At 38.2% G+C, this 21439-nt stretch overlaps 1 protein-coding gene across 1 annotated transcript; it reads left to right on the forward strand.

Annotated features, from left to right (window-relative positions):
• The first annotated feature begins 704 nt into the window (after window positions 1–704).
• On the forward strand, window positions 705–21315 carry LOC145782091 (kinesin-like protein KIF11-B). Its single transcript, XM_082593831.1, has 25 exons — window positions 705–798; window positions 6677–6821; window positions 7207–7304; window positions 7880–8018; window positions 8452–8574; window positions 10852–10979; window positions 11119–11215; window positions 11501–11646; window positions 11894–12086; window positions 12278–12366; window positions 13816–13954; window positions 14168–14263; window positions 14616–14731; window positions 15221–15312; window positions 15981–16069; window positions 16652–16735; window positions 17054–17176; window positions 17504–17605; window positions 17865–17891; window positions 17985–18134; window positions 18616–18798; window positions 18958–19180; window positions 19601–19773; window positions 19952–20044; window positions 20448–21315. Exons 1-25 carry the CDS (start codon window positions 743–745, stop codon window positions 20535–20537), a joined length of 2994 nt encoding a protein of 997 aa, XP_082449957.1. The 5' UTR covers window positions 705–742; the 3' UTR covers window positions 20538–21315.
• Window positions 21316–21439: the final 124 nt, after the last annotated feature.

Raw genomic sequence — 21439 nt, forward strand, 5'->3', positions numbered from 1 at the left:
TGTACGGTAGTGAAGATGATGTGAGAATGCTTTCGATGACATACAGGTTACTTCGGTGTCTGAGAGGGATAGAGTTTCTTTGGAGTATTTTCAAATAAATTTCCAACTAAAATGCTAGAGAATAAAGTTTTTTTTTTCTAATAAAGTTTTTTTTTTCTATTTCGCTTCTAGGTTTGGTGGCTGTGCAACTTTAGGATAGTGGTAACACTGTTTTATCGATGTATATTTTAAACTTTTGGGTTTTGCCATCTTTCCCTTTTGTTGGTGTCAAATTCGTATGTTTACTTTGCCGTTTTGTACATGTTTCCGCCAGCAGCAAAAAATAAAAATTGAAATTGAGAATGATACAGCTTCGTTGTTGTAGTGCTCTTGCCAAAAAAACGTACCGGTACACAACAAAGTAACAAAGAGTTATGAGGTTCTTTGAACAAGTACATTAACTGTACAATATAGGCTACGGTACGTACGTAGTTCGGTTAATTAATTATTATTTATTTGCATCAGACAAAGCTGTCCATATACAATATCACTACTACAAAACAAATATATAAACGGCGGGAAAAAGTGCACAACAGCTTTTGTTACTGGTCTGAATATTGTTGCCATTTTTCGATTTACACACTCCTGAATTCTACCTTGAACAGTTCCACAATTGTGAAAGTCAAGAATGGCTTTTAAATATTATAGTTACCTTTGTTTTCCAGCTTATTTTGAGATTGTGGTTTAGCTTTTTTCTAAAGCAATGGCTAGTAAAAATTCTAAAGCGGATGAAAAAGTACAAGTTACGGTTCGATGCAGGTAAGTGCTGCATGGATAACTGGCATCATATGATTACCTACTTGAACAATATAATTAGTCATGATTGCTTGTCATTTGATTAGTTCAGTGAATGTCTGTGCTATTACAGTTTTTCTGAAGTTCATAGTAGGGTACCGGTAATAATTTATGATTGCTAAACAGTTTATATAATGGCTATTCCGACACAAAAATTATAAAATTTCAGCAGAATACAAGTGTCAATTGACAACATGACCAAAGACTTGCTTAGCTTCATCACAGCATCTTCTTAATGTGAACTTGAAAATATCATCAACTTGGAGTCATAAAACAATTGTCTCATGACTGATTTATGAAGGGTAATGGTCACAGTGCCGCAACATGCAAATACAAATTTCAAACATGTTGAACACAGAAATGATGGTGAAGCCTAGTGCAACTAGCCTGGAGTTCCAAATGTCTAAGCCAGATTTGTAGTAGCTAAATTCATATTTAATATTCTTGTAAATGGTCAGTGATATGGGTCTGGCTATCCTCTTGTCAAACGTTTATATTAGAAACATGTCTGTTGCAAAAATCAAACAGATTAAAATGCAAGAAGATATGATGGTAAAAAATAGAGATGTACCGATATATCGGTATCGGTGATTTCGGCCATTTTTTGAATATCGGTATCGGTAAAATTTGTCCGATACTGTGGCCGATACTAAACACGTAAAAAAGGCGTTTGCCGCGGATTTTCTACAGAAGCAAAGATATAATTTTTTTAAAGTAGTAACTATAACGTCACATTGATGTAGAAAAATAACATCCTGTTCAAATTTTTGATGCGTCACACTCCCATGACTTCTTGTGTGCACGTTTTAACATTGGTTGCTTACAGTGATTCTTTCACTTAAACAAAACGTTTTGTTTCAGCAGTTTTGCGTTGTTCGATTCTGTTGTGTAAGGAGACTCAATTTCTCCAATATTTATCGTTTGTGTTTCTTTTTTACTCTTAGCAGAGTAGGCCTATAACTTGTAAAAGTTTTTCATTCATACAACGTCATGAATTAAATTATATCTCAAATCGGCATAATGACGTGACATCATCTAAACGTAACAGAAATAGCAAGAGCAAGTATCACTATTAAAAAAAACACAAAAATGTGACGCAAACGGCAACATCAAAAGACATAGATGTTTTTTTTGACTTGTCAGCAGCAAGTGGTGATAACTGTGGCTGTGGGAGTTCGTTGCGCAATGCGCAGCCTACTTACTCTGACATTGTTTAAGCTTGATGAGTTTATTACAACGAAAGGTGGAAATTAAATCACAAACTGATAGAACCAGCTTACTGAAAACAACCAAGTTACATGGGTTTTTTAAACGTTTAGCAACGTAAAAACGATGCAAAATTATACATTTTTTGTACCTGCGTAGTCTTGGCCTGGCAAAAGCTTCTCAACCAAAGGACAAGCGTCCTTAGGTGTAGGAACTTTAACATACTGATATCCAATTGAACGAACCTGAACCACGAACCATCAGATGTTAGGTTGTCCGTCCAATTGTGCGGAACGGCCCGTTTCGGTGAGTCCGATCCCTTAATGGGGGATTTTTTCAATTTTTTTTTTAAATTATTGGGTACCGTAGCCTAATTATCATTGCCGTTTTAGGGTTAGGGGTTAGGGTTAGGGATTAGACGTTAGGAACTCACCGAATAGTAGCAGACCCCCAATTGTAACCATTTTAGCATTCAGCCAGAGAGTTGATTATTAGCCTACTTTAAACTTTTTTGGTAATTACACAACAAACAAGAGCAATAGCAGTAGTGGGAAGTTGCATTTTTCCTTTGTTCCGAGAAACGCAACCTTGATGATGTCATGAACAGCGTAGCTTCTGATTGGTTGATGGTTTGTGGTTCAATGAGATATCAATATGTTAAAGTGTCTACCGCCCTTAGGTTGCACATTACTTGTCGAATAGTTTTTGTACGACTACACAAATGACTTGGTTTACATTTTCCATCTTATTATCAATTATGATAGCCTATTTGGAGAGTTTGCGCAAACCCTTCATTAATTTTTCAGAAACCCCAATTATGATGTAATGTTTCTTCCCTTATACCCCAGTCCTCAATCACGGTGGCCTTTCATTACTAAAACCTGCTATTATGACACAACAATGAGTTGGGATTAGATTCTTGAATCTTCAAGTGCCAAGGACTTCCAAATCCGTCCATTGTCACCAGGGTTGAGAAAAACCCGTTTTTTTTTAAAAAAGCCCAACCCGCCCGGGTTTTTTTAAAAAAACCCGGGTTTTTTTGGGTTTTTTTAAAAAAGAGTAGATTCATGCTTATTTCACCTCAAAACTACTTTTTACGAATGAAGTGCCTTTCACTCACAGTACATGCTTGCATAACTCAATAAAATAATGCACTAGGGCTGTTGTTGCTTGAATGTTGCATCATCCATTAATTTCAAGATCAAGTTGGATGTTGCATCATCCACTGATTTCTATACCAAGTTGATGCTACCGTGGTAGAAATCACATTATTGCATCATTTGCTTTAGATTTGAAGGCAAGGAGCATTTATGCCATCATGTTTAAATATTTTTTATCATTATACATTATATATAGTAATGGATGAGCAATTGCGTGGCCAATGGCCATTTAGGCAAATGCTCTGAAAGAGCCATGCATTAGAATCCAGAATCTGTAATTGGTAAATAGCCTCCTAAATTGCATTACACATCATATATACAGACTACAGTAGAGTAGTACTTTCACCAGTTTAACTATAAGGCCTTCTTGCATAAATGAGTTTTAGTGTAGTATACACAAAGTGACACTACTTAATTTTTGTGTACAGCACAATATCCACTGCGTTTTCAGTTTATTCTCGGAAATTTACTTCACAATCACATCCTTAAGTCCTAATTTAAAGTTTGTTTTAAGTGCTTTGTAGTGTTTTTGTTCATTTTTTTAATTTTCTTATAAAAACTGGACAAATATGATGCTCTGGGCTTTTTTATGGGTTTTTTTGGGTTTTTTTAAGTGGGTTTTATTAAAAAAACCCACCCGGGTTTTTTTGGGTTGGGTAAAATACCAACAACCCTGATTGTCACTCATAATGACGTAATATTGCCCCTTTAGCACCTAATGTTGCCCATTTGAAGTTCCCCTTGCTGCTCTATAAATTTCCAAAGTTGGTTGGTTTTGTGGCGTATTTTGGAATTGATTTATTTTAAGCGCCAAACATGAACACAACTAATTTTGAATTTTGGGGATTTTTTGGTTTTAGACAAATTTGTCACTGTGTCAGTCGTGGTGGTGCCATGGCTTGTGTTTTAACACCAGATCTTGTGGTTTTACTTTTGATCTTGTGCTTTAAGTTTTACCTTATTTGCATATTTTACTTATTTACCTTATTTCCAATTCAAAACTTTTTTTAATAGTTTTGTGCAAATAAGGTAAAGCTTAGCATTTGGTATAATTACTTGCGAATACCAAAATTGCTTCTTTTTGTAACACTAAAGTATCGGCCAAAATATCGGTATCGGCCTAAAAAGTGATATCGGTATCGGCCAAAATATTGGTATCGGCACTGGCGCCGACTTACCGGGTTATGGGGTGGCCACGCCACCCCGTAACTGCTGTGGCGAGGTGGCAGCCACCCCGTTTAGGTTACATTACTTACTGCAAATAAATGCAATTTGAACGGACATTTAAATCTTTTTTTGATGATTGGTTTTCGCTTCAAGTCAACGTAAAGCAAGAGGTGAACCAATACAGTATTGCGAAGAAAATGATTGTTTTTGTCACAAGCATTATACTCGCGTAACATCAAGCAAGCTACGTGAAGATTACGCAACACGTGGCTACCAGTTTTTTCCTTGTTGTTGTTGCGATCGTTTTATTTGTTACTTGTCATAAGTCATTGTTACATTCGTTAGGTTTACAATGTGATTTATTAATCAACAAAATACGATCTTTCCATTGCCTACCTCAAAAGTCTTTTTTGAAAATTTTTAAACTGCTCATAATATCGCTTTAAATTATGCCAGCTATAAAATATTTGGAAATAAAATTATCTCGATGATTGATAGCACCACCCCGTAAATGAATAAATGAATATCTATTTTCAAATTTCATTAAAAAAATGCAACTTTCGAAACTTTTTGAGTTTTATTTAAAAAGTGCACTTAGCAAAGTAGTAGTTTTAACGTTCTGCAAATTTACACGTTGACATGATTCTATTCGAGGAAAGCTACACCCCCTGCCAATTCCCAATAATAATTAAGCAACCTTTTTCAATTACTCAAGATTTTGCATTTTGAATTATTTTCCGATTTCAATTGGAGTGTACTGTCATCTACTTTATGCTTTAATTTCTACTTTGTTATGTACTTCATGCAGTAACATTGCGTGACAAACTGTGAGGCGGGAATTTATTGGTCTGACATAGGAGTTGCTTGTTCCCTGGTTACATGATAGAAAAAATTACGAAAAGTTGTCCAGTAAAAGTTTTCGCCGACACTCCAGTTTTATTCAGCTTAAAGATGCCACCGAAAAAGCGTTCGAAATTGCAGCCCTCCATTGAGTCATTTTTTGTTGCGTCTAGTCAGGATTTCAGCCAGCATGAAAGTGACCTAACGCCTGAACGAAACGAAAGTGTGCCACTGCCAAAAGGCGTTAGCACGATCAGGGAGGTGGAAGGACCGAGCACGAGCAGGATAATCGCTATTGAAGGGAGAAGCTATAAAAATCGTGGGAGAGCGAATTCCCGTGGCTAGAATACGATAGATGCAAAGATAGAGCATTCTGTTCGATTTGCAACTATGTCGCAACTGCTTGATCTATTTGCAAGCAATGAAATAATTTCATTAATGCTTCCAAACGTGGTCTGCATTATGTGGAGTGATCGTTTAGTGCACTCAGGCGCATAAAAACTTACTTGCGATCTACCATGACGCAACAGCGATTGAACCACGTCCTAATTTTAAATGTTTATCAAGCTGAAGCTTCACGGTGACAACTTGACCAGTTGATTAACAGTTGGATTGACAGAGCTTCTGTTCGCAAAAATACTTTTGCCAAATGTTAAGTGTCAGAGCAGCAACATAACAATAAAATTCACGACATACCTCCTGTGCTTTGTTTTAAAGTTGCTTTGTAAATTATCGAGCTACAAATCAGGTGTGAAAAGACAATTGCATCTACGAAACACACTAAGTAAAAATCAAACAAAAACATGCCGTTTGAAAGTTTTTAGGTTGCCATATTGTGCTATCCGCCACCTCGTGCAAAAATAAAAGTCGGCGCCTATGGGTAATTGGGTATCGGTACATCTCTAGTAAAAAAATTGAGTGAATGTCACTCTACAATTGAGTTTCAAAGAAAGGTTCTCTAAAGAGTAAAAACCCAGTACACGACATTTCTGTATTTAGCAAAACATATGGTTGTGAGTCTTCATTTTCTGAAATGAACTTTGTAAAATCATAACATCGTGCCATCCCAACAAATGAATACTTACTTAGGAGAATTAATTCATAGCATACAGTACACCTTTACCAACACATCGTCAAATCAAACAAAAACCAAATATTGCATTTGTTGTTTTTGACGTTTGTTAAGTTGTTTTACATAAAGCTTGCATTGTTGATCAATTTTACAGACGCTACATGTTTCTGCAGCTTGTGGGTGTTTGCAGGTTTCAGCAAGTGACTCATATTATATTGAATAAGTTTGCTCACCCCTGGCCTAGTGCAGTTTACAATTTATGTCAGCATGCCAATACACACTTAATGCACTGTAAATCTTTTATTCGAAAGTGCTCTATAAATGTTGAAATAAATTATTGTTTTTATTAACATTTCAAAACAAGAAGTTTGTTATTGGTTTTCACAATTGATTTCAGGCCCATCAATCAATCAGAAAGATCACACCGAGTGAAGAAAGTCATTGAATGCAATAACAAAACTCGTGAAGTTCATGTTGCAACGAGTACCACAGCTTTGGGATTGACAGCTTCGCAGCAGACAAAAGTTTACAACTTTGATCGGGTATTGTGCTCTAGAGTCATTACATACATATATTTAATGGAAGAGACTTGTCACGGTAGGGTAGTATTCTAATATCAAGAGTTTACAGATATTAGATTACAAGCATTTGTTTTGAAAAATTTGTGATACAGTATATTTATTATCATACACACTAAAAAACAGTTGACCATTGTTTTTTATTCAACTCAGTTTTAAATGATATAAAGCAATTTTCTCCGCAAACCTTGATAAAAGTTGGCATCTGTACCTGTTAGTTTTATTCACCAAAAAGGTTTGGACAGCTGTTCATATTTGTGGATAATAAAGTAACGTTGTCTCTGTTCATAGTGTATAAGTAGGCTATTGGATTTTGCAAACATATGCATCACAATGCATAAACTTACAGGTTTTCGGTCCGCTCTCCACTCAACTGGATGTTTATAAGAATGTTGTTGAAAGTCAACTGCAGGATGTGCTAGCTGGTTATAATTGCACAGTGTTGGCGTAAGTGGTCAACTGGTCATTTAATTTTAATTGCTTTAAAACAATTCATTCTAATTTGCAGCACTGATCAATGTGTAATTTACTTTGCTTTTTCAGTTTTGTAAAGTTTTGTTAAAATTCATTCTCAAACATAAAACTTTATAGCCCATAAAACTTATATACTGTTTGACATAAGATGTCACCTAAGTAATGACACATGATTTTTTGTTTTAAACTGGATATAGCACTGCGGCCCTCGTGGCACTCAGCATAACACTGCAAGACTGCAAGTGTCATCACAAATTATATCTCATTATTTCCACTCTTGCAACTTCACAATGTAAAGTTTAATGTTGGGTTCACGCTCAAAAGTGTGTGGAACAGTGTTGCTAACCTTACCGTTTTCCCGCAAACCTGGGCTTGTATTTGTTTGAGTTTGTGTATATTTTTTTTTAGATTTGCAGGTTTCTTGTTTATGGGCTTGTTTTTATTCAACTAGCTTTTTACTTTTTGGACTTGATTTTGTGACTGAAATTTGCACATTATCATACCTTACTTTTCTTCAAGTATATATGTTTTAACATTGTTCTGTATAGGTACGGCCAAACTGGAACGGGAAAAACATACACAATGGAAGGGGAGAGAACGATTGGAGAAGATTATATGTGGGATACTGATCCTAGAGCAGGAATAATACCAAGAGCTCTCAGTCAACTGTTTGACTGCCTCGATAAGGTCAACCTAGTTGTCATTTTATCTTTTTACCAGCAAACCTACCATAGCCTACAGTATTACACTTTTTATCTAGCCGCTTAATTAGAGCATACGATATATGATGTTTGGACACTGGATTATGTGCAAATAAAATACAGTTTGTATTTTTTGCATGGTTGGTCTCGACTTTTGGTCTAATTCTTACTGCGAGAGATACTGTGCTGGATTGTGAAATGAACTAACGGTCATCAAAAGCAGATTTTTATTTCATTTAACATGAAATTGAAAACCTCTTTATGATCTTCTTTTTCAGGCTTTATTCTCACCTCAAGTAGGCTCGCCGTGGCACATGTGAAAAAAACACTTCTAGTTTACACTTTATTGCTAGTTCTTACAGTTTTGGATTGTTTTGTTCAACAGGCGGTATGGTGTAACTTTGTGTGGTTTCTTACAGACGGGAAGTGAATTCAGTGTCCGGGTTTCTCTTTTAGAAATCTACAACGAAGAGATTTACGATTTGCTTTCACATTCCACCGATATGCTGAAGATGAAGATTTACGAAGACAACAGTCGTAAAGTAAACAACTGTTTTAAATATAATTCAAGGTGCATTGTTTCACTTTTAAAAAGGCAGGCCCATACTTAATCCAAACATCGGAGACGAGAAGAAAAGGTTTTTATTAGTTATTACACTATACGTTTGGCACTGTCTTGGTAAAAGTGAGCGGTGTTTTTTTAACAACCAGAATAAGCTGGCTATCGAACCAGAATCATATAATTGGAATGCTAGCGCCTTAACTGGTGCACCAGCTTATCGCAGGCCTCCAAGCTCCTTTAGTTTTCCGGCAACCAAGCATGGCATACCACAGCTTCTTTCCGGCTACCACATTCTCGCACCCGGCAGCCAAAATAAAAAAATCTAGATTTAAGATTCTAGATCTTCTCTCAGGATAGAGCAACGCAAACAAGGCCCTAAACTATATTTGCAGTTGTATTTTAATGCACTGCTCCCCATGCAGGTGTAGAGCCAGTCTTCGAGTTTTTATAGGTCGACGGCTCGACGCTTAAGACTTTTGCGTAACTTTTGTCAGCAGAGTTTCTCGTCGGCGTGGGAGACTGCCTTGTTTGTAGGGGTGTTCAATTTCGATTATTTGAATATTCGAAATTCAATTTGTTTTCGATTTCGAATATCACAACTATTCACCAAACTGCAAAATGAGATTTTATTGAAAGAAACAACATGAAAATTCGCTAGAAAACGCGAAAAAAAGCCATGAAAATTTGCGAAAAAAGAACACAAAATAACCTCTACAGCTCCAGGCCCATGTTGGTGTTTATGAACACACGCTGATCGACATGGTCACCCGGCAGTCGGGATCTCAGCTTCGTGACGGTCAGGCCAGCTTTTGAAAACGATCGCTCCGCTGGAGCCGAGGTCGCTGGGATCCCAAACACTTCAAGTTCATTTTCACAGCGAGCGATTCACTGCCGCGACATTTCACTGCAGAGTGCAGAGGTTTCGACTCGAAAGTGACATCGAGTATGTTTGCAAGCGCATAAAGCTAAACGGACGCTCCGTCTACGTAGCAAATTATGTTGTTTTTGGGTGTATTCAACATCTGATGACATTGAATCGACACAAAATGGTAGATTTTTGCTATGTCCCAGGCAACAAAATCTGTCATTTTTACATTGATTCAACGTCTGCAGACATTAAATCAATGTAAAAATGACAGATTTTGTTGTCTGGTGTTGGATTGTAGCATCGCAACTCGTTCATAGTGATTATTTATCGCGAAGCTGTTGCAGTTTGCATTCAAAAAGTGTTTTCCTGCTGCCGATCGCTAGTTCATCTATTGTTTTATGTATCAATATTCAATACAGCATAAAAAGTTGCCCCCACACAGAAATATGCGTGGGGGCCTGGCACCCACGCAGGCCCGTAGCCACTCGGGGGCCAGGGGGGCCTTGCCGCCCCTAAAAAAAATTTCACTCCTCCTTGGCAAAATCTCAACATTCTCAAGCAACAGCTACAATTATAATGATTTTGCCCATTTAAATTTTTTCGGCCCCCCCCCCTAAACAAAAGTTGCCCCCCCCCCCTTGCTCTGCGGTCTGGCTACGGCCCTGCCCCCACGGCTTAGGCACCTATGGATTCGGTAAAAAATGAATAAAACTGCGACAAAGCTCAGCCTACACTTTCTGCTATTGCACAACCTAGCTATCTTCATTCTTGAGAGAAATTTGGCATTAAAAATGCCAACCTGGCATCCCTGGCCATTGAACCCGCGAAAACGTGTGATAGTCACGTGATCGACGATGCGCATGCGTCGAAGTCTTTTTTCGCTTGCAAAATGCGACAAGACAAATTTCGCTTCACTCGCGTTTCTTTCAACAGCGTTCAGCCGAAAGGGCGGCTATAATTTCGAATATGTCCGATACGAAAAACGAATTTCGAATATCACCTTAATCGAAATCGAATCGAAAATCGAAATTGAACACCCCTAGTTGTTTGTGAAAAAGATTGTGAATGGGAGTGAAGAAGAAAAAAATTTTTTGTACGAACGTAAATGGAGAAAAAAAGTTTCAAATACCAATGGAGTGAAGAAATGTTGGCTTGTGCAAGCCGGTGACCAAACATGGCCTACCGGCACGGTAGATTCGGAGACCATTTAATAACTTCCTGGTCGCCGGGAGCTTAGTAGAGGCCTATCTTAACGCTAATCGCTAATCTTAACCCTTGCACCATTTTGTTTCATTTTTGTGTATGCATTGATTGGTATGTTGCCAGCTGCTTTTGTCGATCGAGCAATGTAGGTTTTAACAAGCATCTTGAACGGAATTACAATTCTAGGGTTCCGTGGTTGTATCAGGTTTGACAGAAGTTCATGTACGTGATAAATCTGATGTTTACGATATACTACAACAAGGGGCTGCTAAACGGAGAACCGCTGCAACCAACCTCAACGAATTTTCAAGCAGGTAAGTTCCACTTTTAAAGAGTCGCCTATAAACGTAACGCTTACTAACTAGCGTACTGTGGGTTGAACGTTACAATTTTACACCAACATCAAGTTTGCTCCATTTGCAAGTTTATTCTCTCGTTTTCGTTTGCTTTCAGGTCTCATAGTGTGTTCTCGGTCACCGTCCACACGAAAGACATCACGCACAGCAATATGGAAGAAGAGGAACTGGTTAAGATTGGGAAACTCAATTTAGTGAGCACCGTTCATATTTCTTACCTGACAATTCCCTATAAAACATTACATACAATGCTCTTATCTGGCTCCGACATTGGCGTGACAAGCTCTGAATACATTTCTTTATCATACTATTACTGTATAACTGAATATTTTTTTATGGACATGACGTGCTTAAATTATCACTTTTTTAAAGATATTGTAGCATTCATTGAGCCAGTTCAAGCACGCTGCATATCAACTGAACCACATTTAAATATAAACTTTATTGTTGTGTTAACTCTTTAATCACCATAATTCTAGGTTGATTTAGCCGGAAGCGAGAACATAGGACGATCAGGGGCGGTAGACAAGAGAGCTCGCGAAGCAGGAAATATCAACCAGAGCTTACTAACCCTCGGTCGTTGCATAACTGCCCTTGTAGACCGCGCACCACATGTCCCGTACAGGTAGGAGTTGTTCGGTCTTGTGCCCTTGTTTCTCGTGCTGTAGATTCAAGACCAAACAGCATTCAGGAATCAACTTAACCTTTAATAGTGATAGTTTCATTTATTAAGTTTTCATTTAAACATTTATTAACCATATTGAAAACTTATAAAATGTGTACCTGGTCGACTGGTACTCTTGTATGCATTGCAGGCTCATTGGCTGCACTTATGAAGCTCCATTTTTAATGTTTTCTTACGTTCTTTGCAGAGAGAGCAAGCTAACAAGACTCCTTCAGGACTCCTTGGGAGGAGCAACAAAGACCTCCATCATTGCTACCATTTCTCCAGGGAGTGACAATTTAGAGGAAACATTGAGCACCCTTGATTACGCAGCAAGGGCCAAGAACATCCACAACAAACCGAGAGTGAACCAGAAACTGACCAAGCGAGCATTGATCAAGGTCCGTTGCAGTAATGTTTAGAAGTAATTTCCAACAACTCAATCAATTTGTACATTGATTTAAGGTTTTCAGACGTTGGTTCAATATAAAAACGGACCGATTTGTCTGGTGGAAACTGGTGTGATGTGTTTCCTTGACATTTTGTTTCCCTACCAAAGCTTTGCGTAAAAATAACTTCGTCTCTCTGTCAGGAATATGACGACGAGATTGAAAAGCTTCGCAGGGAAGTGGTCGCTTTGCGCGAGAAGAATGGAGTTTATGTTGATCCGAAGACTTATAGGTGAGTGACGTCACTTGTTGGCCAATGTATCTTCTCTCATAATGCCGCTAGATGTTAGTGCACGCTTAGCGACTGCCTGTTGTCCTTGTCAGTGGAGACTCCACCTTCCTCATCATGAGGGGATATTTACAGCAGGCAGTCTTAGGTTATACGTCCTGCCGTCCACGCTTTCTGTCAAACCCCAGCGTAAAATATTTTCACCAAACCGCAACGTTTGAATTGAATGCGTGAATTAAAAAAGGGCCCAACTCTATTTTTTTTTAAATTTCACTTTTTGTGCTTTTTTGATTCCTTTTAGTGTCTTCTAAATGATGCCTGCAAAAACGACCAATTGTTTCAAGCCTCCACATGAAAAATACCGTCCTCAATATTTCTATTGATTTTAAGAAAGGTCCAACTCCAACAATTGAGCTTCAACTTTTCGATAGTTTCTCTGCAGAATCTTCACCGACTGACATTTCAGGCATAATACTTTTTGCCGGCATATCTAAGCGTATAGTCATGATCGAAATTCCACCACAAATGTAAATGAGCCACAGACAAACAAAACAAAGTAGCTTTATAGCGGGTTTAACATGTTTTATTACAAAGAGATATAACATACGGTAATTAAAAAATCAACTCAAACGTTTTCGACACGTCCGTGTGTCCTCATCAGGAATTACTTAAATCTGCAATATACATAAAATGAAAAATTGCGAGATAAATTTGACTTTGCACTATAACTGTAACGACACTTCGCACGGAAAAACACAAACTGAACAAATCATACAAGAACGATTACGAGTAAATTATACGGCGGGAAACAGATCACATGAGGTGTGAAGTACAGGCATGTATTGTACAGGCATAATAAAACATATTAAACTCACTAAAATTACTTTGTGTTGTTTGTCTATGGTTCAACAGAGCAAACTCTCTACCAAAGCTTTAAATGTAAATGACCGAAATAATTGAAACGCATTTAGCCTATCTCAAAAGTATCTTGCGGGAATTGGACCCTTCTTGAATTCACGTATTATGAGTTCACGTATTGTTGCTTGCAACGTCCCGTTCTTTTCTTCTTCGAAACTTGAAGGCTGTCATGAGCAGCATGAGAGCAGTGGTCGCCATGTAAACCCAGTCAACTGACTTGACTTATCGCAACGAAAGTCCTTGCAATCATATTTGTTTTTATTCATGCATCACACTATCTCCTTCTTATGCCTATGGCCAGGTCAAATGGCCACATGACAATGTGACCCGAAGTTTCCTCGTCAGGCATTGAAGTATATCGATTTGTTGAGCCCTGGTGCGAGGCGTATGAATCGTGAACACACTGCAACTTTTCTTTTGCAATACTTTCTAAAACTGAAGCTTTGTCCTTAACACCGAGGAAGATTTTCCAAAATCAACGTAATCCACTTAGTTTGGATTTATTGTTAGAACTTTCCCTTTTTATGATTTCAGCGAGATGATGTCGCGCATCGAGTCGCTCACTGCCACAGTGAAGCAACGCGAGGAGGACGTTGAAAAGTTCCAGCAGCTATTCACCGACACCTCGGCTCAGTTGACGGAACGGACGGAGAGGCTGCACATTCTACATGACGTCAGTGAGATAGCGGCAGATATGAAACCCAAACTCTTAAGCCTCTCAACACTGTGGCTCATAGCTGATGTGCATTATTGTGGTGGACCTGGTGTTTAAAAAGTTAAGTTTAAAATTTAAAACGAGCGGGAAACTTGTGATAGAAGTTTGGGTGCCGTAAACTTTTGTTGCTGTTGTAATGCTTCAACTTGTTTGTTTGGTTGACTTTCTCAGGATTTGACTCAGACCCGCAAAGAGCTTGCCGAACAATGTTGTTTGAAGGACGCCTACATCGAACACGCTGCTGACGCTGTGAACCACGCCTCTCAGGTCAGTCAACCTTATCTTGATTGTAGCTGTGCCGTGTGTTCATAACTGTGTAAGACTGTTACCTTTTACTCTTGCTTCTGTCGTGGCAATCACGATAAATTTGCACGTGAAAAGATACACATTCTTGTATCATGATATCACAAAGTTATCTTTTAACTATTAACATGTCGCGGATAAAACGGTCACACGAATGCTTATAGTTGCGCCGTATCTTCATTTCCTTGTCTCTTTAACCAAGGATCGTTGTTTGATTCTGTAAAGTTTCAACAAAATAATTAACTCGAAATAATAATGTTTGGTATGTTTTTTTGGTTATGTCACCACTTTGTCACTACAGACTTCTCGTTTGCAGCTTTTGGAAGCGGCCGATCTTGTAACTGACGACATTGAAAAAGTTCATGATAAAGTCGATCGCGTCAAGCAAGTTCATGAGAACAACCTCAACACTGCACGATCCTTTTCTGGAAAGTAAGGCCTGCCTCTGCCATGGCGATAGCAAATCAATGTAGTGCTACAATAGATACCCTGTACTCCATCAAGCAAAATAACATTTCACGAATGTAGACACAGACGAACTGTTTTAGCCATGTGCTGCGAGTTCGCTGTGGTAGTAGCGGTTTGCACTAGCTTTCATGTGCTTTGACGACATTTCATCATTAGGGAACTGTGTTCCGAAAGCTGGTGCAAATCGCTACTACCACAGCGAACCTGTAGTGTCAGGCTGAAACAGGTCGTCTGTATCTACATTTGTGAAGTTAACAACGATCATGTTGCTAAAGGCGAAACTCAATCTATTGCAAAATAATATTGTTTGTCCGTCGAAGTTCACATGTTGCCTGGCGATATTAAGAAAAAGGGAGAGACATCTTCTGACAGGTTTAAGTTGTTTAAAATTGTACTGACTCGGTTGTTGGCATTGGCTGACCAATGACTATGTAATTTTATATTTTTGTCCAGGTTAAAAGATGACGTTTCTTTACTTTGCCAAGGCACTGTTGGGGCTCTGGAACAGAATCAAACCAATTTGCAGAAGACAATGGACGGATTGGGTATGTGCTTTTTATTTTAATGTATTTCGCGTGTCATTGTAATTTAATTTGAACTAAATCCTGATTACAAAACAGTAACACTGCCTTGACGCGTTGTTCAAATCTGACTCAAAACGTCACGAGTGACTTCAAGGAAAAATCGATTATTAAATTCCATCTTGCGAATTTCTTTGCAATATCAGTTGTGATGCAATGAAATGGTTTAAAATAGTTTTGACACACAACGCCCACGCGTTGCAAAATATAACAGCCCTGCCTAAATGTGACTATTATTATCTTTCAATTTTAAAATAAAACTCATTAAATTCTCTTTGCTTTATAATTAAATCCTCATTCTCTATGACCTAGGAGACTTTAGGTGCAATCATTTTTCTTGGTTCTGCTATAAGAGTTTTCAGCTCATACGCTTTCCCATTAGCTGATTTTAGACCAGTCTATTGCAGGCCTCTTTTGAAGTATTTTTTGTAAGATTTTTCCATACATGATATTATTTACAAGGCTTTTCACGTGATGTGGTGCATATCCAAATCATACAGGCTTTCTTGTTTAATTTGTATATTCAGACTTTCTTGGTTTTACAGGTGAATGTTAAAACCCAAATGAGTTATTTTTGTTTAAAAAAAACAAAAAACTGTTTATCCTAAACTAATTCGAATGTGATTCTACAGGTTTGATGAAGCAGGAACATGGCAAGAGTCTAGATGCGCTGACAGCTTGCGTCACAGCATTGCATCTTTCCATGAATGATGTTTTCAAGGTAGCTATGTGAAGTAGTAACACATTTCTTTGCTGTGACATTGCATTTTGCAAATTTGAAGTAGAATATCTCTTTATCACCGATACTTGCAAAACACCAGAAAACTTCTGCTTATATTTGTTGACATGAGAATACTAATCAACGTGGTTTTCCATACAAGCTGAAGCATTCACGTCGGAGCCTTACTGTTACTTCTTCACTTTTCATAGTCCGCCGATGTATTCTTATTAAAACACACCCTTAGCTATGTGAACCGTGCAAAACTTGAAACAGCTCTTACCGGCGTTAAGTATAAAACGCTTGAAATAATTTTCATGACACCGTGACACCCAGTCAACAAAATGTTTTCATGGAATCTGTGGCGTTCAAATTATATTTTACACTGACTCCTGGACATATCCCTGCTCCTGGATGCAACCAGCAGTGCCTTCAACGTCATATCGTAAACAACGATCAACAACCTATTTTTACAAAAGTTTTAAAATCTTGTGATCATATTACACTGATTCTGTATTTGGTTCGTGCAATGGTTAAAGAAAAAAATCATCAGGTGTCGGAAAAATTTACTGTTTGTTTGTTTAGAAAACGGCCGAAACATTGAATAAAATCTCCACCAATGCGCAAAGCAGGCGCAACGAACATGATGACGCGTTGTCAGAGCTCAAGGTATTGCATCTTTGACATATTTGCTGAGTGATTTGAACAAAAGGTGACTTACAACCTACGAGAAGCGACGTTGATTTCCATCTCAGCTATCACTTTATGTCTTGCCATGTGCGATGTTGCACATCCCTTTTACTAATCAAGGTCTCAACAATTTGTAGCCTACTCTTGTTTTGAGATCAAATTCGGCGTACATCAGACAGAAGGTCTTGAAAGAAAGAGATCTAATAAATCCACAACAGAAAATGGAAATCGATTAATTTTTTGTTGAAATATAACCTCAAAATTTCAACATTCAATAAATTGACTTTCCCTTGCCAGAACAACATTGAGACTGCAATTAACAAATGGGAGGGAAAAGGGAAGAAGTTGAGCTGCGTCGTGAAGAACTTAGTTGGATTGGTTGATCTTGTAAAGACGTCAACAAAATCACAATGTGAACAGGTTTGTGCTTATCAAAAATCGTCTTATTTTTCATCGAATTACCTTCATTTTGCATGGAAACCAGCAGTGGTAAAACAAGTAAAATTTGAAACACGCCGTCTAACTTTACAGTAGTTTTATAACCAAAAGTGCATCTGATTACTCAGAGTGTCAACCAATGTCGATTTAACTTTTGGAGCGTTAACCCATGAACGTCTGTGAATAACTGAACTGTATTTGTATAGCCTCGTTAACTTTATGTAGCTATGTTAAGACATTTTTTGGCGCATCAGTGAACATTCTTTTGATTGTTTCTTCGGTATCATGGCGCACTTCGTTTCTACGCAGTTGGAATCATACGTCACAGCTTCGAAAAGACACGAAGAGACGGTAGCAGAATACGTGGCCGAGATAAACGCAACAAATGCTCAACTAAGAGAGAAGCAGGAGGTGAATTGTTGGGACACTTTCTTGATCGCTGGACCGCGGCTTGTTGCTTTTTATTTTTGTTACCGTGTTATTGCATGCTTTACACAGCATATCAATTTTACTTCTTGATTCTCTACTACGATTGCCTTGAAACCGTCAGACCGACAATAACTGGCTAATATTGCAGTGATTGAAACGCTGCATGAAGCTAAAAATCAGTGTCTTATCATAAGTAGGCCTATTAAACATTGTTGTCTCTAAAACGTAATTTTTTTTACAGAGGGTCATGGAAGAAATGCAAACAAACGTAAGTAGCTATTCAACGTAATAATGAAAAATCTTTTTAATCTTCTGTATTTAACGTTCAACAGCGTAATTTTGACGTGATTGTTTTCTGAAGATGAAAACGTTGTCAGAAAACATGATGATGGCATTCGACGTAACCAAGGACAAGGGGAAAAGTCTAAACCAATCTGCCGAGACCTTTTCCAAGGAAAGTCATGAGAATGTCGCCGTTCAAAAGGCTGGGGTGAAGCAAACAGAAGAACAGGTTTGTTGGTTTTTGAAAAAAAATGAATAACTTTGGATCGAAGCTGTTGAAGTAACTCTGAATCTTAGACATATTTTGCTTTCTGACTTCTTTGGTGTAAATTAGAAAAGTGTTCCCATGCTTGGGCACAGGGCAGCCCAGATCTCCGTTTTGTGCCATCTCTGCGCCAAGCACAATATACGCCACACAATGGGACTTGCTTTCTAATGACACTTTGTGTTTTTGCCCCCTTTGGACCATTGGTTCGTTTTTGGAAAGGAGAGCCACGGATCAATATATTGTCAAAGTTTTTTTTATTTTGACACGTCCTGGTTTCGAACTCGGATCTGTCGGCTCCAACGGCGAAGGTTTCAACCAATTGGCCACTGCGTCTGTGCTGTCAAAGTTGAGTGTTCATCTAGTATGGACCAAAACACGCTCAAGGCACGTAATCGACACTGAAAATATCAGACCATTGTTAAAGGTTTTGACTTGTTTTCAGGTGACGAAAGTGATTCTCAAGGACTGTGTGGACCCGATCGAAATTTATCTTGAAGAAACTGGCGCAGACGCCAAAGACCTGTGGCATAACGTCAGCATGCACAACGTTGCTATATCCACAATCATGAATCTGATGGCTTCAGACGAAGAGACTGAAATAGAAAACGGCAACAAGCAATTATTGGCAAGTTTCATTAACCACTAAGCAAACGTTGCCATTTTGTACTTCGGGTAACGTTAAAACGATGTAAAAATGGCAAATTTTCTTTAGTTGCTTGTATTTTTTCACGTTATTGTTCCATTGTTAACGCAACCCATGGTTGTAACAGAGCTTCCTCTGTAGGCTGCCTCTGAAGTGGTTTCCTCGTTCAGTAACCAATGCCACCGTGACGTAACCACCCTCGGCCAATCTATGAACCAACACATTGATGACGCCAACGATTTGGTTTCATCAGTGGGCAGCAAGATCACCGTAATGGAAGAAGACATCGAGGAAGCCGAAACCTCGATACTTCAAGCAGTGGATGATTGCTTCCAAGAACGACTTGAAACGATAGTCCCCACAGGTTAGCCAATGGCCATTAGCCGTACAATAAATGGTATTTTGTTTAACTAGCAATGTTTTTTTTTTAGATCTGAATACCAGCTTTTGCAACTCCCCTGTCCATTTTAATTGCTATTTCACTTTTTATTAGTTTTGTATCTTACCATTTTTTCCTAAAACAGATACCGGTACATTAATGCACATATTTATTATTCATAATATTCAAGCATTCGATTGTAGCATGCTTTAGTCGTGACCATATGCAAAATACGTTTTTCCCTGATGAGAATTGTGTTCCTTTCGCTTTTTTAAATGTAAGTCGAATAATTTTATGGAAACCCTCTATGGAAACCTGCTTTACGTCACAAAAATTGATATCAACTTACTGCATACCGAGAGCTATTCTAGGATTTGACCGTGATTTTTGATTATGTGTTTCCAGGAATCACACCAGCTAGGAAAGCGTACGAGTATCCCAGTCGCATCCCCCGCGCTCCATTGCAAGAAGATGTCCTGACCAACTTCCGAGAAAGGATTCTTGACGAAGAATCACAGGAAGAAGACGGAGCAACCGAAGAGGAGGAGGATGACAATGAAGAAGATAAACCTTGCAGAGTAAGGTTTAACTATTTCTCTGAGTTCCCAGTCAACAAATCAGTCGTTTTTACATTGATTCAACGTCTGCAGACGTTGAATTTGCTGATTGGGTTTAATGCCGTAAGTTATAAGAGAATTTCTTGTTGGACCGAGCTATTCATCTGATACATTCAAACTGTGATCCATGTTTTTTTAGAGTGACAGTGGAGTCAGTGCCACATCTGCTGTTGATATCAACCTGAACCAGAGCATTACCATCCCTGACGTGGGCGGAATTCCTTTCTTTAAGGTATACTCGTTCCTGATATCGAAGTTGTTGCTTGTTGTGTAATTTAGCTGTCATGTCGCCGTGATTGTTTCAGTTTTGTATTTGCGTCAAGTTTTTCTTAAAACAGACCAATTAAATGTTTTTATTGGAGCTCTTTTCAGTTGTTACAGAGAAAATATCTTTCAGACTGGAAGAATCTTTGCTGAGAATTTTGCACACTTTTTAATCAACGCAAACTGGATGAGCTTCTACTTATTGTATAAATTTTATTTTGCATGAGATAAACAATAAATAAATTAATAATACACCGGTAAATCACATAAGAGCACAAGCTGGCAGTAGACCATACCTCCTAAGTCTTAATTACTTTCTTCAAAAGCAAAATTTATACTCCAGACAATGAGCTGTATTTTCAATTTTGCAGAAATCTCGAAAAGGAAAAGTTCATTCCAGAAAAGGCGGGAAAGCTCAAGGCAGCCGAATTCCTTTTCGTCCGGTGCAAAATCTCGACTGAAATGGAAAAGCCGACTTCTGCACAGTGCACTGCCAGTTTTGGGAACACTATTCAACTCATATCAATAGCATTTATGTTACGTTTGTGTTGGTTTTTGCTCAAAATATTTTCCGACAAAGACCATTTTGACGCTGTTTAACATGCATCTTCGGTTGGAGGGAGATCACAACCTTTTTATTGCCTTGTGTGGATTTAATGTCATTTGAATGGCTTTGTTAATAACGCTTCCAATATGAAACTTCCCAAAACAAATAAGTTTTCTTGTCCTATTCTTATGACGTCATCGTCCTGCCATACAAGCTTAACTTTCCTGTTGCTGTTGTGGCATGTTGCTTCTGTTGAAGTCCCACAACACAACTTTCAGATTAATTTCTTCACATTGCAACGTGGCATAAACTTGATCGGAAAATGGGTTAAAATGTTATGTGAACATTGCCACTAATTAAACACGTTTAAAATGGGACCACTTAGCGTGCTTTCTTTAGACGCTTTTGTGAGTTTTTATGCTGCCATGAAGGGTCATCGCTAAATTTGTATCGATGCACTGCCCCAGATTGTCCTGCTTGTAAATACATTGTCCTTTTTTAGTTGCTGAGCTGGTAAATAGTGCATTTTTCATCTCCGAAAACCTGGCAAAGTATTCTTTCTGGTCTATTGTGGCTTATTGTAAAGGGCGGAGATTTGCTTGTGCTTGCAATAAGTTCACTTGCGTTTCACAATAGATAGTTGTTTGAATTTCCACTTCTCTCGAATATTTTGATGATTCTTGTAACGATTGAATGACAATTACAGTCAAATTAATTTTACTTGTTGGTGGATAAAACAAAGTTGTCGTTGTTTACCAAACCACACGTAGAACTTATGAGGTAACGGCCAACCTTTGGTCTCACCTTCGAAAGCGC

This window comes from Aplidium turbinatum, chromosome 13 (genome assembly GCF_918807975.1).
Source record: "Aplidium turbinatum chromosome 13, kaAplTurb1.1, whole genome shotgun sequence".
Taxonomy (NCBI): Eukaryota; Metazoa; Chordata; class Ascidiacea; order Aplousobranchia; family Polyclinidae; genus Aplidium; species Aplidium turbinatum.

Bases quoted from the DNA above. Each gene is read 5' to 3' on its own strand.
- LOC145782091 (XM_082593831.1), top strand. From the start codon at position 743: ATGGCTAGTAAAAATTCTAAAGCGGATGAAAAAGTACAAGTTACGGTT. The intron at 8,019-8,451 runs GTCAACCTAGTT...GGTTTCTTACAG, and splicing joins TGTTTGACTGCCTCGATAAG to ACGGGAAGTGAATTCAGTGT. The intron at 18,799-18,957 runs GCAAGTTTCATT...CTTCCTCTGTAG, and splicing joins ACGGCAACAAGCAATTATTG to GCTGCCTCTGAAGTGGTTTC.